The sequence below is a fragment of the Ilyonectria robusta genome, assembly GCF_021365365.1.
Source record: "Ilyonectria robusta strain PMI_751 chromosome Unknown BGZ61scaffold_16, whole genome shotgun sequence".
Taxonomy (NCBI): domain Eukaryota; kingdom Fungi; phylum Ascomycota; class Sordariomycetes; order Hypocreales; family Nectriaceae; genus Ilyonectria; species Ilyonectria robusta.
Window position 1 is genome coordinate 353,852 of NW_025764450.1, and position 19,533 is coordinate 373,384.

Here is a 19,533-nt window from a genome sequence, read left to right on the forward strand (position 1 = left end):
GAAACTTCTGCTGGCCGTAGTGATGGGACGTGCAGTTCGCAACATGGCGACGACGACGAGGATTTTAGAAGTACAGGTTCAATTAACAGAGTGCTTCATCCATTAGGAGCCATGAAGACGCGATGATGATAACGAGCGGACAACAACAATCAGCCACGAGACATGAGTTCGTATGGGGAAGATGATCTAGCGGGATCGGGATACCAAGCCGTTCCGCGGCAATGAGCTGGCGATCCATGGCAATGCCGTGGCACCGACATGAAATCGGCTTCCAGATATGGAGTCCTGCCGTTCTCTGATGCCAACCCGGAACCTGGGTACTCGGCCAAACGTGTAAGTGACGGGATGGAGGCTCGGGTAGAGGCAGGCCACGCTCAGCTAGAAGGCCTAATATCAGCGAATCAGGAGGGCATTTCGGCTGCGACATCCGAGGGCCAAATGGCGCCAAGGAGCTCCACATGGAAGTACCGCCGGTATCTTACTTGTTGATGAAGTAGCCGACTTGCGGGAAATCGACAGTAGACCAGGCAATTGAGATTGCGTTGGAGGAGCTGTGAAATGAGTTACATCCTACGCAATTGACAAGGGTATCCAGATGATTCGGTCGTGTTTCGGGATGGACACGATAGTAGACAACTCATAACTTAGACGGTCAAGCTAACATGGAAATGGGAAGCAAAAACACGATCATCTTCGATTGCATCATCTACCGTTTGTACGAAAAGCGCCGGTCCATGCAACACCCAAAACAATACACTGTTTTCTGTCTAGTTTATGAAGCCATCCAAGCCGTCCCTTTCACGCGCAAATGCTAGAATACAAGGTTTTTTTTTTTTTCAATTGGGGAAGTGGTAGGTGTTGCTTAAACAAGAAGCATTCGAGAGGGGTCCTCGATGTACTTCTTGACGAGGTTCAAGTAGGTGACGGCTTCTCGGCCATCGATTAGACGGTGGTCGTAGGTCAAGCTGATGTACATCATCTGCACAAGGAGTTTAGTTAGTGGCTGATATTCAAGGATATTTCATGTTGGACATACCGGTCGGATTTCGGCCTGGCCGTTGATGGCCATGACGCGCTGTTGGATCCCGTTCATGTTGAAGACGGCGGCCTGGGGGTAGTTGATGAGGGGAGTTCCAAACATGGAACCAAAGATACCAGGGTTGCTGATGGAGAAGTTGCCTCCCTCGAGGTCGTCCAACGTCAGCTTGCCATCGCGAGCCTAGTGCGGACACGTATTAGCTCTTGTCAATCTCAAATATTATTCCCCCTCTGTTTACTTACCTTCTTGGCCATGGTAGCGACGTCCCGCTCCAGCTCGACGATGCTCAGGGCGTTTGTGTTTCTCAACACAGGGGTGACGAGACCCTTGGGCGCGGAAACGGCAATGCTGATGTCGACGTAGTCGCGGTAGGTGATGATCTCCTTCTCGGTGTCGATGGCGGCGTTGATCTGGGGCACCTGCTGGGCAGCAAGGGTGGTGGCCTTGGTGAAAGCTCCCATGTATCCCAGGCGAACGCCATGCTCCTCGGCAACTTCGTCGCGGTACTTGGCGCGCCAGGCCATCAGGTTGGTCATGTCGACTTCCTGCAGGGTGGTGAGCGAGGCGCAGGTGTTCTGCGACTGCTTGAGGCGGCTCGCAATCGTCTTTCGCATACGGGTCATCTTCTCCTGTTTGGCGGCGCATCGTTAGCTCTGGCGGCATAGAGTGGCCACTGCTTGTATGACTTACAACTCGCTCTCCTCGGGAAGGGCCTGCGGATGTCGAGGCAACGGGCTGGGATTGCGCCGGCTGAGCAGCGGGCTTGGTCGCGGGAGCGGGAGTAGCAGGCTTGGGAGCTTCAGGAGCAGGAGTCTTGTCCTCGACCTTGGGCTGGGCGGGTTCGGCGGCCTTGGTCTCCTGCTGAGGAGGAGGAGCGTCTCCCTCGGGCTTCTTGACAGCACCAGCGTCGCCGCCAGTCACAATGCGGGCGAGGTCCTGGCCAACGACAACGGTGTCACCCTCGGCGACGAAGTATTCGGCAATGACGGCCGTCTCAGGGGCGTTGACAGCGACGTCGATCTTGTCCGTCTCGATGCTGGCGATCTCCTCGTCGGCCTCGATCTGCTCGCCGACCTTCTTGGGCAACGAGGCCAGGGTTCCCTCGCTAATGGACTCGGCCATCTGGGGCACCTTGACGATGATGTCTGCATAGCAGGCAGCCGAGCCGCTGAAGAGGCGGCACTGGGTGTCAATTGCGCCGCGCTGGCACAGGAGGGCGCTGTGGGTGAGGGCGGCCACACGCTGCGCCGGCAGCATCTTGGGGGCGGCGCGCGACAGGCTCAACAGGCCGGTCGCGGCCTTCATTCGCACAGCGGACGCCATCTTGGCTACTGGCAGAGGTGGGAGGAAGGGCGGGAGAGGTAGGGAAAGGGGAGAAGAGAGGCAGGTTTAAGCGGGCCAGGTTTGTGGTGAAGGCATCGCACGGGCTGGTGTTGCAGGCTCGAAAATGTGGGAGCTTGATTGGGTAGCGCCAACTTGCCGCTTGGCTGAGACAACACCTGGCAAATATTGGGCAATTCCAGGGCTGTGGTTGTTATAGGAAATCTCCGAATCAAAGAATAGCCTCTTCGGTCTACCGCTTAACCCTCGACAAAAGGCGTCGGAATTGACACGCTGAATGCCGACTCTCGACTCTTGGATGCCGTTGATGCCGTCTCTGTTGCCGAACTCGGCTATCACTTCCGAGCCTTGAATACATCGCTTCCAAGTTACCAAGGCCCAAGAGAAGATCGTACTAAGCAGTTCGTATGGTAGCAAACACCCATCAGCTCCTGCACAGCCTGATGTCGGGATTCTGCCTTTGCTTGTCTAATAAAAGCTCTTATCCAGGTCGTCATGTCCAACTGTTGAACATTCAGGAGCGGCAATGCTCGGTTCAAGCGCAGCCAGTCGGGACATTTTCAAAGCCACTGACCTCAGAGGTGGCTTTCTGTGGCTGGTGCTGGGAGCTTACGCCACATCTGCGTTCTTCGCATTGAGGGAAACGAGACTTGGGCAATAGCTAAGAAAGAAATATGATCGACTATATTACTGAATGGTAAATTGCACAAGTAAGTTGAGTAAAATATTCTGCTTATTAGTGGGATGTGGCCTCGGGAGTATTCTGTGATGCCTTCGCACGAGCCGTTAATTCAACGAGACTATTATTAGTGGGCGTATCCTCAAGATAACTTGGAGGCCAACAAATCAGCAAAGCAACATGTATTCATAAAAGGGTCTATAAAAGTTTTCCATTGCGAGCGTATCCATCTCATTCTTTCTGAAGTATCAGCTACCCGTCTCCAACAAAACCTCAAACTCGGGAGGCATAAGCAGTGCAAAACTCACAAGTACAACCACCAATAGGCTCATATGAAGCTTGAGCTCCAAAATCAACCTGGGGGGACCGATTCATTGCCTCCTCGCCGCGCATCCACAGGTTCCTCCTACTGTCCGGATTGCCGAAAAAGCACATCACGCATTTCGGCTCGTAGAACCCTCCTTCAGGGATAGTCTTGGGAATTTTGTTTACCTTTTCCAAGCTCTCTCCCACAGTAGGCGCGGTTCGACGATCCGGCCGCAAACCGCAGGTCTCACAATTCAGCTGTAGTCGACAGACTGGACATGTCTCATACTCGTGCTGCGTCATACCGTCATCGCAGTCCTCGCAGATAATGTGACCACATGGGTACACGCAACCTTTGCGCACCTCGTCGTTGTTCATTGCTGGCGCTGGAAGGCTGGCGATGCTCACCTCGTTTCTGCACATACCGCAAGTGACCTTGATAGGGCGTTCAGCTGGCTCGAGCCCCATGATGTGGCGGCGAACTGGCGGCCAGAAGGAAAGGTCTTCAGGAGAATGCGCTTGGCCCGAACCTGCATCTGTGGTTTCGTTGGGGGCTTCATGTGAGATAGAAAGTTCCCCAGTAGAAGGCGATCCATTAGACTCCAAATCTGCGTGTTCCATAGAAGTGGATGTACCGCTCTTGTCATCGTTACCTTCTCGGGAAGACAGGTCAAAGGGGGGTCCGGATCTAGGAGTCGTCATTGTGCCTAGCTTGATGGTAGGAAGTTATCGCAAGAAGTTGTTGTGAATCCAAGTCTTTGGTGATTCCAAGTCAAGAAATTATCGGGCTGCGAAGATGGATATACGCTGGAAGATTGAGCATATGTGCCAGTCGTTTGTGAACAGTCAAGAGAGTCCGCGGTCTTCCAAGCCTATTCTGGGAACATATATCCATGATATTGCGGTCAAGACTCGTCATCGCCATATAATCACGAACATGTCTCAACATCGCTTGATCACAATTTCTTACACGAGGAGTGATGAGGTAGTGTCTGCCGGCTCGGTGAGTTTTTATTTGCGTAATCTATGTTCTTTGAACGTAGCGCAGTTCACACTGTCAAAAGAGCCACAAAGTGTCCCATATCGGAGACAAAAGCGGGAACATATAAACTTGTTCAAAGCAACAACATGACAAAAACTTTCGCTGTGAACAATAGGTAAAACCATCATGACCGTCAATCGGCGACGAGCTGGGAGAGTGCTCACGTGGTTGCAAGATCATGCAGTTTACACTTATTGCCCAAAACTCCAATTCACATCGCTGTATAAAAGTATGAAAGTCTATCTTATTTTGTCTATCCTGTTCAAACAAAGGGAATAATAAAAATGCGATGCTTATGCAGCTTGCGCTTCGACGGCAACCAACTTGACGTCGTCCAATTTAACACCCTTCACCTTGACCTCCTCCACCTTCACGACAGCATTACCCTGCTCTAGCCCAGTCTTTTGAGCCTCTAGCAGCTCGGCTTGCTTGTTAATGTAGCTCAAGTAAGTCTGCCATCCGACAGCAATGCAGCCTGTGAAAATGCTGCGGTATTCCATGGGTATATAAGTGAAGCAGAAGGCAGTGAATGGCGGCCAGAACTTGGCCGAGTTGACGACGGACGCGGGAACGCAGTTCTTGATGCGCTCGACGGCTCCACCGATGCCGTCGCCGGAGAGGACGGCCTGGGCGCCGAAGAAGAAAGAGTTGAAGGTTGGGGTGAAGACAATTTGGCTGACGACAATTTTGGTTGAAAGTGTTCGCCACCGGCTTGCGTAATTAAAGTGATTTGAGAGAAAAATGAACCTGGAAACAGTCAGCGCCGCCCGAGGATGGCGCGTATCAAATTGACTCGTACCATTTATAATTGGGAATCGCGACCATGCCACCGATAGCCATGCTTCGGGCAGTTCTCACGGGATCGTACTCTTCGCCTCCAATAGACTGGGCGCTCAGGTCGGCTAGCAGGTAGATGATGACGGCGCTCCAGAACTGCGTCGTATACGGCCTGGCCCTTTGCGATCTTCCGTACGCCTGCGCGGCCGTGGTCAAGGGACCAAGCCGTTGCCAAAGAGGCCGCGGGGCAACGGCAGCGGCGCTGGAAGTTGTAGATACAGGCGTTGACTCGACGGCCTTGGCGCCATCGCGGCTGATGCCCGCGGCTTTCGAAGGCGAGCTCTGCAGTCGGCGCTGGACCTGGAAGACCGGCGGGCGCTGGCCGAGGCCGAGGCCGTTCCTCCGGAGCGAGGCACGGAGCAGCATCGTGGCCATCGTGGGTCACATCAACGGCCGGGTTGGTTGTAGAACGCAAGTCATAGGGGCCGAGGGAGGATACTATCGCGCCCAGCTACGGCGCTGGATGGCGGCCCCGAGGTCGGGCTCGATCGGAAAATCCGATATAAGCCTCGGCGTTGACGGTGTTAGTGTCTCCAGAATTTCGAAGCCTAGCACCCAAAGTAGCCATGAGATTGGCTGTGGCAGGGGATAGGTGGAGATGAGATGGATCTGGTTTCGGCCGGCTAACCTCCAAGACTATGACGCTAGGTACGTAACCACGGTGCCAAGACGTCGGAGAGGTCAACCGACAAATAGATTAGATTAGGCAATTCAAAGCCGACTTCTCCAGGTAGGCCATCCCGAGCCCCATATAGGTCGCTGGTGTATAATATTATGGCCCTAGCCAGATGGTCCAAGATGCTATTGTTCACAACCAAGACAAATGCCTTCGATCAATTCACCAACATGACAACATCAAAACGGCCTCAGTACATCGACACGTAGATATGACGTAGTATCCGAAGCCGGATGTTGATGAGCCGGTTCCCAGGGAGATCACATGCTCTACCTCGTAAGTCATCATCATGGATGCACAGCCAAAGTCTCAGGTAACGAGAGGCTTGAACATCTTTTCGGATATTTGGAGTTCAAGTATTCTCAATTAAACCCTCATTATGTCCAAGATACATACCCATCTCGTTAACATGGCATTTTCTTGATGCCTGTCAACATTGCATAGAGCAGCCAATATTCTCCGACGCACCTCATGTCTCTCACCGGAAAGTGGGGGGCGCCACCGAGCCAACCCTGTTCTTCGAAAGCGTAGGTACACTTAATGCCCGCCGAATTGTTCCAAGATCGTGTGCTATTACCTGCCTCTCAACCCAGACCGACATTCAATCATTCACAGTCTCCACACACTTGAAGGAACCTTTGCAAGACAGCCAGGGTAGACGATGTGCTATCTACGGACAGTTGAGAAAATGGCATGGGGGCTAGCCAGCTACTCTCTAGACCCAGGCAGGGTATGCACGTCTTATCAGTGCATACGCATATCCATACCGTATTCCTTCTGGAGAACCGCGTGATTACATCCCGACGACCATCTTCATTCGCCCGGAATTCGGTGTTCCTTGTTCCTGGCTCAATAAGGAAGCTAAATGTCTCAACCACTCCCTGCAAGGTACGGCATTGTTGGAGAACCCCAGGACTTAAAAGACCAACAATGTCAGCACTTCCCCTCACTTGTATTGTTCCCTTTTCATAGTTCCTTGCGCTTTGAACAAAACGTGGTGATTTCAGTAATCATCCCACTTCGCCATGTCTCAGTATCAATCCGTCGAGCTTTCATCGGAAATGGACGGCGCTTGGGTTAATCTCCCAGATGCCAACAATTCCATCAATGATGAAGCCGAATCCATGCCAGATCGTGTCCAAAGAGTGCGATTCGATCTCAAGGAGCTCCTCAAGTTCTACAGCATCACCATATCTCCGCGGCGCCATGCGAGACTGGCGCAATTCTACTCAGACGAGCTTGGATCGTTGTTCCAGGTTCCCTTCGAGGACCTCTCACAGCAACATAGGGTCGACTTTATCCTGCTGCGAAATTTCCTCAGGCGAGAGCAACGCCAGCTGCATTTAGATGAAAAAGCGCAGAAAGCAGCCGGCTTCCTTTTGCCCTTTGCGCCGCTCATAGTCTCCCTTTGCGAGTCTCGGCAAGATGTCGACCAGATGCAAGGAGACAAGGCGGCCGGGGCACTAGATGCGATCAAGCGCGGCATCTGCCAGACCCAAGATGAAGTGGAAGCGGGCAAATTACACACCAGCAAAACCACTGCGTACAAAGCCACGCAAATCCTTATTGAACTCCGTGGCCATCTCCAGGAACTCTTGCGCTTCTACTCCTCGTACGACCCAATGTTTGACTGGTGGGCGACAAAACCCTGGCAGGAAGCAGACGCGGCCATATCGCAGTACCTTGCTGTCATCCAAACTAAACTGGCGGGGATGCGGCCCGGCGCTGAGGATGAGATCATCGGGGAACCTATTGGAAGAGCCGGACTGCTCGTCGAACTCGAGGCCGAAATGATCCCCTACACACCAGAGGAGTTGATCAAACTCGCGGAAGAAAAGTACAAATGGTGCCAAACGCAGATGATAGCTGCCTCGGAGGAACTGGGATATGAACAAGACTGGAAGAAGGCTTTGGAATACGTAAAAACACGGTCCGTACCTCCCGGCCAGCAAACGCAGCTCGTCATGCAGCTCGCTCGCGAGGGGACGGAGTTTGTTCAAAAGCACGACCTCGTCTCGGTCCCCAAGATCGCCGACGAGACATATCGCATGTTCACCATGTCCGCAGAGCGCCAAAAGGAGAACCCGTTCTTCCTGGGAGGCCCGTCGATCATCGTGTCCTCGCCAACAGCCGACATGTCGCACGAGCTGAAGAAGATGGTCATGAGAGGGAACAACACGCACTTCTCTCGCGCCACGGCCTTCCACGAGCTCATTCCCGGACACAGGCTGCAACTGTACATGGGCAAGCGCCACCACAGCCATCGAACCATGTTCGAAACCCCCTTCTTCGTCGAGGGCTGGGCCATGTACTGGGAGCTCGTGTTCTGGGAGATGGGCAACTTCTTCGTGTCGCCGGAGGACCGCATCGGGACGCTGTTCTGGCGCATGCACCGCTGCGCGCGCATCATCTTTTCCCTCAAGTTCCACCTCGGCGACATGACGCCCCAGGAGTGCGTCGACCTGCTGGTGAACTGGGTAGGCCACGAGCGGTCGAACGCCGAAGCCGAGGTGAGGCGATCCTTCACTGGCGACTACTCGCCCCTGTATCAAGTCGGCTACATGCTTGGCGCGTTGCAGATCTTCGAGCTGCGGAACGAAGCTTTGGGACAGGGGCGGTTCAAGGAGAAGGAGTTCCACGACCAGGTTCTGAAGGCGAATACCATGCCCATTGAGCTGTTGCGGGCACTTCTGCTTGGTCTGGAGCTAAGTCCCGACTACAAAGCCAAATGGAGATTCTACTAGATGTGTAGAGCAGAGTTGTCCCGAGTTAACCTCTCGTTGCCATGCCTCGGGTTGCCATGGATACTTTCGACGGAACGGTTGCTTCATGTTTAGTCTTGGTCTATTCACATTGCACTGCAGTTAAATAAACTACAAGAACCATTCATTCAAGATCCCGCAGGATGTATTAAGTATCGTACACAACAAAGGAAATGTATCATAACGAAGGTATACAACAAACGCCGTCCGTCCATGCCAGTCCATGTATCGTAACAAAGCTTTTAGAACATTTCAACCTCGTCCTCGTCCAACAAGCCCATTCCGCTATCATGGCGCTTCTGGCTGCGTCGCTTTGCCAGCCCCGCGGCCAAGAACCCGCCAGGGCCGCTCCGCCGCACCACCGTCGCCGGGGGCGATCGCGGGCCAGGAGTCGAGTCGGACTTCTTGGGGGTGTTGAGAAAGTCCTGGCTCATCTGTAGAACGCGCTGCAGCTCGCCTTTCATCGAGTCGATGACGGCCTTGGCCTTTGTCCGCTCGTCGTCCATCTTGGTCCGGAGTCCGCCGTTCTCCACGCGGAGTCCCAGCACCGTCTCGTGCGCGACTCGGAGCGATTCGTTGACGCGGTCGATCTCGCCGCGGAGTTCCACGACCCTGGAGTCTCGCATCGCCAGGGAGGCGCCGTGCTTTTGATTCAGGGAAGTCATCTCCTTCGACTTTGCGTCCTGGAGCTCGACCATTTGCTTCTGAAGATCGGCGGATCGCTGCAGCGTGTCGGTCAACTTGGTCTCCAATTCGGCAATGGCATCTTCCTTGCTGCAGAGCACCCGACGGTTCGACTCGAGCTGGGCGTGGCGGGTTGCTTCCGAATCGCGGTTGTCACGCTCCATCTGCTGTACGAGACCCTCCAGCTCCGAAAGATCCCGGACGTAGCCATCCACTGCACCCTTGAGTCTCTCGTTGGCGACTTCCAGCTCTCGTATCCTTGCAATCTTGTCGCCCATGAGCTTCTCAGCTTTGGACATCTCCCCCTTGAGTCCGTCCATGACAGTGACTCGCGCGTCGAGCTGCTGCCTCAAGGACAGTTCGATTTGGTGGTACTCATCGATGGCATCTTCGTCTTCCTTTGCCTTCTTGGCCATGACGCGAAGCCGGGTGAGCATCAGGTCAAGCACCTCAGCACCACGCGACGTCAGAGGCAACGTGATCTCTCCGGGTGTAAGGTATTCCAGCTCTAGGCGAGCGGCGCGGAAGCCAGATGCGAGGGCGATGACCATTTCACTCGCATCTTCTCCCGAGAAGCCCAAGTCTGAGATGGCGGATTTAAGTTGAGTCAGGGCGCAAGTGCGGTCGGACATGGTTTGTAGCAGGGCCTCGATCCGAACCTCGAGATCATCGGGTGGTGATGCCGGCGAGTCGCCATTTGAGTCGGGCGAAAACTGAGAGAGCTTGTCGCCGAGACGGCCACTGAGGGCTTTGTAGGAGTTGAGTGTATCCGTCAGCTTATGCATCTCGAGTTGAAGAGAAGCAACCTCCTCTTCCAACTGTTGCTGCTTGGGGTCTGAGAAAAAAGCCTGAACTCCAACATGAGACATGGGAGTAGGCATGGGCGTGGATCTGGGAGTGGCCTTGCGGAAACACGGCGTTCCGGGGATTGCTGGGCTGGTTGCTGGGGGAGTTGGGAATGAGGATCTAGCTCTTGAAGGCGTGCTGCAGGCAAGCTGAGCCACGGTCTCGTCACCAAACTGGTCCTCGTCCTCGCTCATATCCATGAAGTCGTCTTCAAACGGATCTCTCGCGGCGAGCGTCCAGTTGTACCCGCGGCCTTGTTCGGACTCGGCGACAGATCTTTTGGACAGTTCGTCTTTGAGATCCTCAACCTGCTTCTCCAGGTCCCACATGCGGTCGGTGTCCATGATGATGGTGGCGTTTTGCAGTTCGTAGATTTCCCGGTCTCGGGCCTTGAGCTCGGTCTTGAGACGGTCGATCTCTGCCTTGGTCTGCTGGGCCCTCCGTCGCTTTTCTTGCTGGATGGTGTTCATCTCTTCGCTGAGCCCATTGCGGCGGATGCGACGCTGGACGCGGCCGTCGAGCACCTGACGCAGCGGAAGAAAGTTGACTTCGCCGCTGTGAGGCAGGCTTGAGCTTGCAGAGACAATGGGCTTCCCCGTGCTGCCAACTGGGGCAGAAGAATGGCGGCGCTTTGGGGTAGCAACGGAGACACGGCGGATCATGGGGGTCAAGCCGCTGGATGCGGCGCAGCTGCCGGAGTGGATGCCTGGGTCTGAGAAGCGGACACGACGTTTGGCCCCCTTTCGGGGAGTTTTTGCGACGGCTGGCTGAGGTCTTGCAGCATCCGAGAAGGATTCGGGCGCGGGGAGACTGCGACGCGTCCGCCGGAGGGCGATGGGGAGGTCGAGGTCATCCATGATGGTGGATGACGGCAGATGACGGTCGGGGATATACAAGACAGAGTATAGAAAGCAGCTGCCAACACGGTCACAAAAAAGGCTTTGTGGTTGGACAAAGACAAAGACTGGGCCGCAGGGAGACCTGAGGTGCTGGCGAAAGCAGGTCTTGCGAGAAGATGTATTTATCAAGTCGTTCCGCAGGTAAACATGGATCCAAGGAGACGTGGTCGCGACTCTCGACGCAGGCCGGCCCTGACGCATTGTTTACATATTTCCTATCGCGGTTAGCGGCCGCGGGGCGGGTAGCCGGTGCCGCCACCCCGCGATCGACGGCAGCCAACGGATTTGGGCAAAACATGGGTCTCACCAAACGACGGTCCTCGACGCCCTCGACGCCTTGGTCGCGCCACGGTCACGTTCGGGAATTGAGTGTGGGGCGGCAGTGGATGATTCACGGCGAGGTCGACGCCGTGAATTCCAGCTGGTGTTTGTGGTGGGAGGTGCACTGAAAGCGGACTGCTTGATTCACGCCGTAGACGGGGCTCGCGTTCTGTCCGTCCCATCTCCACCGCAACCCTAGCGTGGAAATAAACAACGAAGCGAGGGAATGTAGGAACTCATGCGCGGCCAGTGCCGAGTTCTAGGCTTTGGGGGGTTCTATGTGCGACCGGTTGGTCATTGGAGGAGCCACGGTTGGCGGGCATGAGCCGGTAGATTGTATCATGATGATCCGGCCATGATGCGCTGCTCTGTATTTGTTTACAACCATTCCCTGGGCGACGGTCCATCTTCGATCAGAACAGAAGCATGTCACACTGAACCAAAGCTCCCTGTCTCTCATATTCTCTTCATTGAATTCATCATTTACTCCCTAATGCAAACCCCACATGGGCATCATGGCCGCCGCGCCGCAGCCGTTGATGGTGTGCAGCTGGGATCTCCCCCGTCAGCCCAAAGCTTTGCGTCCGGTTTTGCTCCACCTCTATTGCATCTGGCGGCCTCAGTTATCGGTCATTAAGGAAAAGGCGTCAGGCTAAGTACATGGTATACAACAAGAGATGCAGCATACTATGTATATCCCAAACCCAGCTGCGTGGGATAAGTCCTCGAGGCTTGAGCACACCCAACAAACCTTATGCACAACGCCGCAGTCTAGGCCCAAGCGTGTGGGCCGGCGTCTCCAATTCTCCAATTCCCCAACTGTGCCAATTCATCCAAATCCAATTCTGCTCTTTGTTGGCCAGCAGCAGCTTGTATGCGGTGTTTTTGCACGATTGCAAGAGTTGCACTCTCAAATTGCACCCAGTTGACACGCAAGCTTCGCGTTACCACCTCACGTAACCACGAAAATGCCAGCTAGGATGGATGACTAATACCCGCGAAACTCTGAGCCCACACCCGTGACTGACTTGCTTGAGTCCCCAAGGTAGGAGTCATGACCATCTCACGATACCACAATAAACACACGCAGTCACCCGACGGACAACGAACAATCCCACGCCTCGGACGGAACTCGTGCAAAAAGGAGACATCGGCTCCCCGCGCTGTGCTCCGCTCCACATTGCATGGAGGATCCACCATGCCCGCGCCTGCGAAACAGCCCCCAAATGGGACAAACGGGACAAACGGGAAGCAGGTCAAGTTTGTGGCCTCGGATCCCAATCGCGGCGGCCTGCCCGTGAAGCGCAAGCAGGTCCAGCACGCCTGCGCTGCGTGTCGCCGAAAGAAGGTATGTGTGAGATTGAGAGGGGTGTGAATGAGATTGAGACGAGTGTAGATGGGATTGAGACGACGGTGGATGGGATTGAGACAAGTCTGGACGAGAAACGTTCGTTAATTGAACTCTTAGAGACGATGCCTCCACGCCGACGATGCCTCTGATGAGCCACCAATCCCCGGCAACGATCCTGCTTCAGTTACAGATGAACCAACCGGCCAGGAATCTCCTGTTCAGCCGTCGTGAGTTGCATCCAACCGCCGCCATCTGCGCCTTGCTCATTTTCATCATAGTCCAACGTCCATAAAGCTGGATCAGACGCGTCCGGTCGACGCCCAAGAACCAAGCGCAACCAACCCATCCGGCTTTCGCTATGAGGAGCCGAATGCTGCGCCTGTCGCCGTTGCCGCAAGGCCACCCAGCATCACCACGCCAAATGCGCAGTCTTCACGGTTTATAGGCGACTTAAACCCGGAAAGCATGTTTGTAGAGGCAACAGGATCCGCCTCAATTCGCGAAACATCCCAGAAAGGAGACGTCGGTATCTGGCTCTCCTCCGCAGAAGGGGCTGCTAGCCAAGGGTCCCAGTTCGTCACGTCACGACCGCCGCCCATCATGGACCAGTTCTTACTCCCCTTTGTAAGGGAACATTGCTTGTCATGTCTTCCCCCAGAGAAGGACTATCGCAAGCTGAAGCATGTTTTCTTGCAAAAGATTCATCCCATTTTCCCCGTCATCCCAGAAGCCGCCCTGGCAGGTTCTTCAGAGAGCCCAAGTGATATTGTCCTGCGGCAATTGGTTTGTCTAGCAGCAGCCCCTGATCCCACCATGGCCCAGCATCTTCGTCTCAAGAATCGTGGGTCCGATGTGATATCCTGTCAGGATTTCATGCAATCCCTCTCCTCGGCTGTTCGGGCTATCCTCGAGACGAGCGTTATCCCTGACAGAGTCCTTCACGTTAGGGCCCTCGTCATGTTGTCGCTCTACACTCAGCCTAGTAGCACTGAAGAAGCCGATCTCCCCGCCCAGCTTGGCGGCCGGGCCATCCATCATATCCAGACTCTCGGCCTACATCTTCTACGTTACGAGTCTGACAATGGGGAGGATTTCGAAACGCTATTTTGTGCAGTCTGGGCCCTGGACAGGATCAATGCCGCGTCTTACGGAAGACCCTGCATAATGCACGAGCGAGATATTGGCGCCAACTTGGACAGGTGCATCAAGAGGCGTCCTCCCTGTTTCCGACTCCTTCTCTCTGTTTGCCAATGGCTTGACCAAGTCATTGAGCTGTATCGCCCAGGGGCAAGCGCCGAGGCATCTGGGCTCGAAAAGATTGCCTATATCGACCTCCCTGTGCTTGAAGCCATGATCGTCAACGCTGATGCCTTGAAGGTCCCAACTTCGCTCATCGGTCAGTCACATCTCACGTATATCCATGGCCCTGCTAACGGTGCATATAGCAACCATTGAAACATTCTACCATGCTGTCATTATTTTATCATGCCGACTTCCTCGGCCTGGCACCCGCACTGCAGCTTCAACTCTTCCTCCTCCATCAGCTAATGCGCGGCGCTCGCTCGCAGCCGAACGAATTGCATGTGCAGTTCAACGGGATAACCTCAGCCCCGTCCCATTCATTCCTTATGCCGTATCCCTCGCTCTCAGTGTCGAATATCGCAAGATGCGGCATAGTCGCCTGCCGATGTTCCGCGCAAGAGCCATGCATGCTTTCAGACGGAATTGCGAGATGTTGAGGGATTTTGGTGACTATTTCTGGAGCGCAAGTGTTGTGGCGGGACTGGGTGAGCGAGTATTGAAAGAGATGGAGAGAGCTGCAACAACTCTCACGAAGGATATCACGCCGCCTCCGCCGGAAACGCCTGGTTCTGATCCATCGTCCCATGCGACAGTACCCCGGCCAAGTGAGCTCCCTGCGGCAGATCCCACGGCATTGAACTCAGCGCAAGGCACCGAGAACCCCGTCGATTTCTCCCTCCTCGATGCCATTTCTGGGCATGATGTCTTTGGTCACATTGATCCAAGTTTTAACTTGAACGCTGTGGAGGATGCCCTAGAAGCAAATCTCGACATTGGACTTCCAATCAACTGGGGCGATTGGGGTCAGTTCACGGCCTGAGGCGACACCGACAAATTTTACTGATCTGGTAATGTCCGTAGTCACGTTTACGTGGCCTCGCAAACAATTCGAGCCGAGTCTCTGAACGCAGTTCGACGCATGTTGTCATCCTTTGATCAAGTTTCACCGCCTGATGGAGTTACCTGACAGGCGAGGATGGACATGCGTGATACCGTTATGTTCTATCACCGCGCATCTCACGAGGATGCAATGAACACATTGTGAAAGGTTCAATCGCGGTATGTAAGCAGAAGGCCATGCCACACGTGTTCAGTCGACTACAAATTGACACTACAAGCGGCAGCCTATTCCTGTTAATGAGACGGGGTGCAACCACATACTCATACCGACCACCTCACGCTACAGAACGTGGTACTTGCTCCATCGTCACATAGCATATGTCCGTTTGAGCGAAATGCGCATGAGAAGGCGAGGCTAAGAAGCTAAGAAGCTCATCGTGCTCAAGCGTCAGGACTTCACATAAAATATATACTAGGGGCGCAGAGACAGAAGCTGAAATAGCTAACTGATCCTTGGCAGGACCAAATCCATGCTTCAATTCCACCAGCGCATAAGTAAACTACGATAATCTAATAATAAGCCATGCCTAGAACCTCAGAGCGTCGGACTCGGTACCAATTTCGTCTTACATACAATCTTCTTGGTCCTGTTGATTTCTCTTCTTCCTGCCGTAGGTGTACAGCAGAGATGAGACTAGTAGATGTGAGAGCTGTTTATGTCGTAGATTTAGTCATCCCTTGCCATCGCAACCTCATAACAAAGCTGAAAACATTAGGTATCAATGCACGTTAATTGGTCCTCGAGTCAGCTTTCATGCGTCGGGGCAACTTAGACGGATAATGACGCTTGGAATGGACCCCTCGCGCGATCTCAGCGAGCCTGAAGCAAACCACCACCCTCGATGGCGCCTCAGCTTCTCGCGTGTTGCCGTTTCTGGACAAGGACATCCACCGGAATGCTTTGAGGCTCGGCAGAGCAGGCATATTGCTGGGCGGCTTTTCAGCAGCTCTGAAGAGAAGGCGGTATGGTCCTCTATTTCGGCACCACCGCCGACTCGTGGGCGGTTGGCAACGACCACTTTTCCCAGCGCTTTGTGAGTGGCGAGTTCAAGGCTCCGGAATGCATCTTGGGCAGAAACATGGTGCTCTGTCCTTGGAATCCGGAATTCTACTTCCTAGAAGCTCGATCGAGGGTTGTGCCAGTGAGCCACCTGTATCAACTCCCGACTCAAGCGATACCGAACAAACTAGTCGCAGGGCTAATAATAAAGAGGCTGTGGATAAAGAGGATGTGGAAACGGCCTCGGTCTCAACGACTCCGCATACCGCTTGTTAGCCGGCTATGACGACGTCGACTACTACTACAACAACCACTTCCAGGTCAGCAGATGCGCCCGCGATGCCACGTCAGTCAGGTTCAAGGCGGGCAACACGTCATATCACGGAAGAAGACGACTAGGTGTGACAGGTGCTGGCAGGATATCAGCAAGGGCGAGACGGCGCGGCACTGCAAGTGCCGGGACAAGGACCTGTGTCAGAAGTGCTGGGGACGAAACAGAGGCATTGTAGGCACGTATCACAAGGACAAGTGTCGATGACAGGAGTAGGCAAAGGCGACGACGACCCGTGGAGTATGACCGATATGGTCGGCGCAATTGGAAATGTTCCATCCTCTGCGGCATAGGCAACAGTTCAAAGTCGACCAGATAGTTGCCGATTCCGTCCAACAAGTAACCCCGTTGAAATCATTCGGGCGTGTACAAATACAACGCGTAGCCGTGCTACCGCAGACCTAGGGTTTTGAAGACGCTAGAGGCTCAATAGATGGCCTCCCGTCCCAATTCAAAGAGCCCATGTTCCAGTCTCCCGTCCGAGATATCCTAGCTCGGAGTTTTGCAGCGACCTCAGAGACGATGCCAGCTCTCAATGGGCATGTCTGTCGCTGACTCGGCCCTTCTCGAGGCTTGGTTCCTGTCCCCCTGTGTGACCTCGTGTTTCAACCGTCGGTTCCGTTAAGGCATTCCGTGTATCATATCTCGCTCGTTTTGTATCGGAAGGTCGTGAGTTGAGTGGTGCGCAATGTGTGCATCATGGAGCCGTTATGTCGTCACTTCCTGGGCGGCTCATGCGGCAGCTCGGTCGGTTTCCCGCGGACCTGGTTCTTCAACTCGTCAAAGAAATGTTTCGCAAAGCGCTGCTTGCGATCGACAGCGCCCGGGTCGGCTGGAACGGCCACAGTCAGCTTCTTTGTCATCGTCGTGCTAGAGGGTGACAAACCTGTCGCCTCGCCGGGAGCCAGCGGCTGGTTTGGATTCCGGCCATGCTGGGCCTCGTGGACCCTTCGGTGGATCTGGCCGACGGCGCGATGGAAGCCGGGCATTCGGAGGATCTGGACGTTGTCAGCGACAGTGGGAGAATGGATGCGATTGCGATTGCCATGGCGTACCGAAGCGACGATCCTGTCCTGCGAATTGTCAGCGATTCTGGGTCAAACAAGCATTTGCAGTGGACGGCGTACCTCGAAGGACTGGACCACACGGAGCGCCCACCAGTAGATGGACATGGCGAGCTCCTCTTGGGATGGCGATGTCGGCAAGTCGAGCTTCCCATGGGCGTGGAGGAGAAGAGAAGGGATTCGTAGAGTATGTAAGCATGGATGGAAATCTTAGCGGGGTGGCAACGGCAACATCCTGTCAATTCCCCGATACGACCTACCCTGGAGAACTTACACCCCGCATCAGCGTCGAGACGTTCACTCACTTCCTAGGCATTACACGACTCAATTTGATCTTTTATGTTTTATTTGTTATCTAAGCATTTTAGGACTGGAAGTCTATCCTCCATATTGTCCCGCTACCATGTAGTAACTTTTGTTTCTTTATCCTCCTCTGCCGCACATCCTCAGTGACATATATCACCTCCATCTCCTTCAGTTTCTTCGCAGGGCATTGTACTCAAGACACGTACTTGCCGATGAAAGGGGTGAGGTAGTCCATCTTGCCAATCTCGACTCCCTCCTTGCGCAGGATGCCGTAGGCGGTGCTGGTGTGGAAGAACAGGTTGGGCATGGCGTAGCCGGTGACGTACTGCTTCATCTGCATCTTGACCTCCTTGCCGGGGCCCAGACCGACGGCGACCTCGGCGCTCTCGCGGGCGTTGAAGGCGTCCCGGTCGACCTTGGCGAGGATCTCGAGCACCTGGGTGATGCGGGCCTGCATGGCGGCAAACGAGTCGAGGTTGCGCTCCATGGTGAGCGGCTCGGTGCCGCAGCCGCGCGCGGCCAGCTTCTGGGCCAGGTCGGTGACGAAGAAGACCTGGAAGCTGAAGGGCAGCATGTCGTCGATCAGCTTGGCGCCGATGAAGGTGGCGCTGTTGGCGTGGGCCTCGGCCTTGGTGAGGATGGCGGACAGGGCGGCGAGGGCATCCTGGGCCTGGGCGATGGAGGCGTCGTAGAGAGTGAAGCTCATGGTGAGTGATGTATGTGGGATAGTGGGATAGAAGGTTCGGATGGTATGGTGCAAGGATGGACTGTAGATTGCGTGATGGTCTGAATCGAGTATAGGGTTCCGAAGAGGCAAACCCCTTGGATATATATATCTCTCTCCGTCTCTCTCTGCGACAACCCCCTCTCTGTCCCGCGATCCACACAAGATCCTCCAGCCTCGAGCATCCACTCTCGGGCCGTCCCCCCGCTTCCCTTTGCACATCCCACTCCTTCACCGCCGACGGTAAATGGGCTGTTTACTAATGCATTTGCTCCAAGCTACTAGATGCTTCCCTGGACCGCTTGCGGCATTAGTAATGTGAGACCGGCCAGCGCTTGTTGACCATATGTCGCTTACTGCGTACGGTGGTTTGTTACGCCGGGCCCCTCTCTTCCTTGGTGGAGCCGGTGAGCCTACGGAACGTCGCCCGCCAGATCCCGACCCTGGGGAAGCTTCCGAGAGGAGGTGAAGAGGCGAGGAAATACGATAAAGACAGGGTAAGTTTTCGTTTAGGGCTCGGAAACGTTGAAGCGGCGGTTTCCTCTTCAGCCTCATCCTTTGGCCGTTGGAGTGATGGCGAACCTCGCAAATAGCTGAAGCCTCGTCCGCTCTGTACCGCCGACAGCCCGAAACAGCCTCAACCAACTCCCCAGGGTCCAGCTGCAGCCTCACCCGGGAGCTGACCAATTCATCCGACTCGCACCGTCATCTTGGAAGCTACCGCGCCGTTGCGTTGCACCACATGGGGGCGTCAAACAGGCCACGGAGTCATGTTGCTCCAGGAATGGACATTCGGAGCACGGCGATTGGAGGAGGCTGGAGTTGATTACCAACCTGGTGAATAAAGCTAACGTAGCCTCAGCACTTTTGCATTGAGCGGGAGCTGACTTGTCCCACTTGTCGAGTCGCAGATCTGAATCGGGAACTGATGATCACATAAGGTAAGGATGATCACATAAGTCAAATTGTCTGTGGTAATTATCCGACACTAGAGCAATCTTGGCTGTAATAGCATTGGCACACCGAATGCGTTTTCCACTGTTTTCCTTAACAAACAATTGACCAGATCCCTTATCTGAGAACGACCCCCTCATCCAGGAATCAATCCCTCACAGACCATTTT

General features: G+C 54.5%; 9 protein-coding genes across 9 annotated transcripts; 3 read left to right on the forward strand and 6 right to left on the reverse strand.

The window, feature by feature from the left end:
- Positions 1-575: 575 nt before the first annotated feature.
- On the reverse strand, positions 576-2,858 carry BGZ61DRAFT_424748 (uncharacterized protein). Its single transcript, XM_046243612.1, has 4 exons — positions 1,730-2,858; positions 1,282-1,668; positions 1,037-1,219; positions 576-979 (listed from the first exon to the last, which is right to left on the reverse strand). Exons 1-4 carry the CDS (start codon positions 2,360-2,362, stop codon positions 863-865), a joined length of 1,320 nt encoding a protein of 439 aa, XP_046101449.1. The 5' UTR covers positions 2,363-2,858; the 3' UTR covers positions 576-862.
- Positions 2,859-3,332: 474 nt separating this feature from the next.
- BGZ61DRAFT_480567 (uncharacterized protein) lies at positions 3,333-4,067 on the reverse strand (the record flags this gene model as incomplete). The annotated part of the gene is made up of 2 exons (XM_046249206.1): positions 3,333-3,337; positions 3,368-4,067. 2 exons carry the CDS (start codon positions 4,065-4,067, stop codon positions 3,333-3,335), a joined length of 705 nt encoding a protein of 234 aa, XP_046101450.1.
- Positions 4,068-4,511: 444 nt separating this feature from the next.
- Positions 4,512-5,829, reverse strand: BGZ61DRAFT_394904 (uncharacterized protein). The gene is made up of 2 exons (XM_046242906.1): positions 5,207-5,829; positions 4,512-5,154 (listed from the first exon to the last, which is right to left on the reverse strand). Exons 1-2 carry the CDS (start codon positions 5,617-5,619, stop codon positions 4,701-4,703), a joined length of 867 nt encoding a protein of 288 aa, XP_046101451.1. The 5' UTR covers positions 5,620-5,829; the 3' UTR covers positions 4,512-4,700.
- Positions 5,830-6,901: 1,072 nt separating this feature from the next.
- On the forward strand, positions 6,902-8,795 carry BGZ61DRAFT_456022 (uncharacterized protein). The gene has a single exon (XM_046246454.1). It carries the CDS (start codon positions 6,946-6,948, stop codon positions 8,662-8,664), a length of 1,719 nt encoding a protein of 572 aa, XP_046101452.1. The 5' UTR covers positions 6,902-6,945; the 3' UTR covers positions 8,665-8,795.
- BGZ61DRAFT_63300 (uncharacterized protein) lies at positions 8,795-11,283 on the reverse strand. The gene has a single exon (XM_046256937.1). The coding sequence runs from the start codon at positions 11,067-11,069 to the stop codon at positions 8,925-8,927; it is 2,145 nt and encodes a 714-aa protein (XP_046101453.1). The 5' UTR covers positions 11,070-11,283; the 3' UTR covers positions 8,795-8,924.
- Positions 11,284-12,630: 1,347 nt separating this feature from the next.
- Positions 12,631-14,905, forward strand: BGZ61DRAFT_480571 (uncharacterized protein; the record flags this gene model as incomplete). The annotated part of the gene is made up of 4 exons (XM_046249207.1): positions 12,631-12,780; positions 12,901-13,010; positions 13,062-14,179; positions 14,229-14,905. 4 exons carry the CDS (start codon positions 12,631-12,633, stop codon positions 14,903-14,905), a joined length of 2,055 nt encoding a protein of 684 aa, XP_046101454.1.
- An 860-nt stretch (positions 14,906-15,765) lies between these two features.
- BGZ61DRAFT_480572 (uncharacterized protein) lies at positions 15,766-16,609 on the forward strand (the record flags this gene model as incomplete). The annotated part of the gene is made up of 4 exons (XM_046249208.1): positions 15,766-16,019; positions 16,108-16,256; positions 16,306-16,331; positions 16,394-16,609. The coding sequence occupies 4 exons, from the start codon at positions 15,766-15,768 to the stop codon at positions 16,607-16,609; spliced, it is 645 nt and encodes a 214-aa protein (XP_046101455.1).
- Positions 16,610-17,032: 423 nt separating this feature from the next.
- BGZ61DRAFT_534972 (uncharacterized protein) lies at positions 17,033-17,488 on the reverse strand (the record flags this gene model as incomplete). Its single annotated transcript, XM_046254214.1, has 4 exons — positions 17,033-17,148; positions 17,203-17,314; positions 17,372-17,389; positions 17,444-17,488. The coding sequence occupies 4 exons, from the start codon at positions 17,486-17,488 to the stop codon at positions 17,033-17,035; spliced, it is 291 nt and encodes a 96-aa protein (XP_046101456.1).
- Positions 17,489-17,879: 391 nt separating this feature from the next.
- Positions 17,880-18,392, reverse strand: BGZ61DRAFT_495926 (uncharacterized protein; the record flags this gene model as incomplete). Its single annotated transcript, XM_046250956.1, has 1 exon — positions 17,880-18,392. One exon carries the CDS (start codon positions 18,390-18,392, stop codon positions 17,880-17,882), a length of 513 nt encoding a protein of 170 aa, XP_046101457.1.
- Positions 18,393-19,533: the final 1,141 nt, after the last annotated feature.

Bases quoted from the DNA above. Each gene is read 5' to 3' on its own strand.
- BGZ61DRAFT_424748 (XM_046243612.1), bottom strand. From the start codon at position 2,362: ATGGCGTCCGCTGTGCGAATGAAGGCCGCGACCGGCCTGTTGAGCCTG. The intron at 1,669-1,729 runs GTAAGTCATACA...GCCGCCAAACAG, and splicing joins CTTCCCGAGGAGAGCGAGTT to GAGAAGATGACCCGTATGCG. The intron at 980-1,036 runs GTATGTCCAACA...CTCCTTGTGCAG, and splicing joins GCCAGGCCGAAATCCGACCG to ATGATGTACATCAGCTTGAC.
- BGZ61DRAFT_394904 (XM_046242906.1), bottom strand. From the start codon at position 5,619: ATGGCCACGATGCTGCTCCGTGCCTCGCTCCGGAGGAACGGCCTCGGC. The intron at 5,155-5,206 runs GTACGAGTCAAT...GACTGTTTCCAG, and splicing joins GCGATTCCCAATTATAAATG to GTTCATTTTTCTCTCAAATC.
- BGZ61DRAFT_456022 (XM_046246454.1), top strand. From the start codon at position 6,946: ATGTCTCAGTATCAATCCGTCGAGCTTTCATCGGAAATGGACGGCGCT.
- BGZ61DRAFT_63300 (XM_046256937.1), bottom strand. From the start codon at position 11,069: ATGGATGACCTCGACCTCCCCATCGCCCTCCGGCGGACGCGTCGCAGT.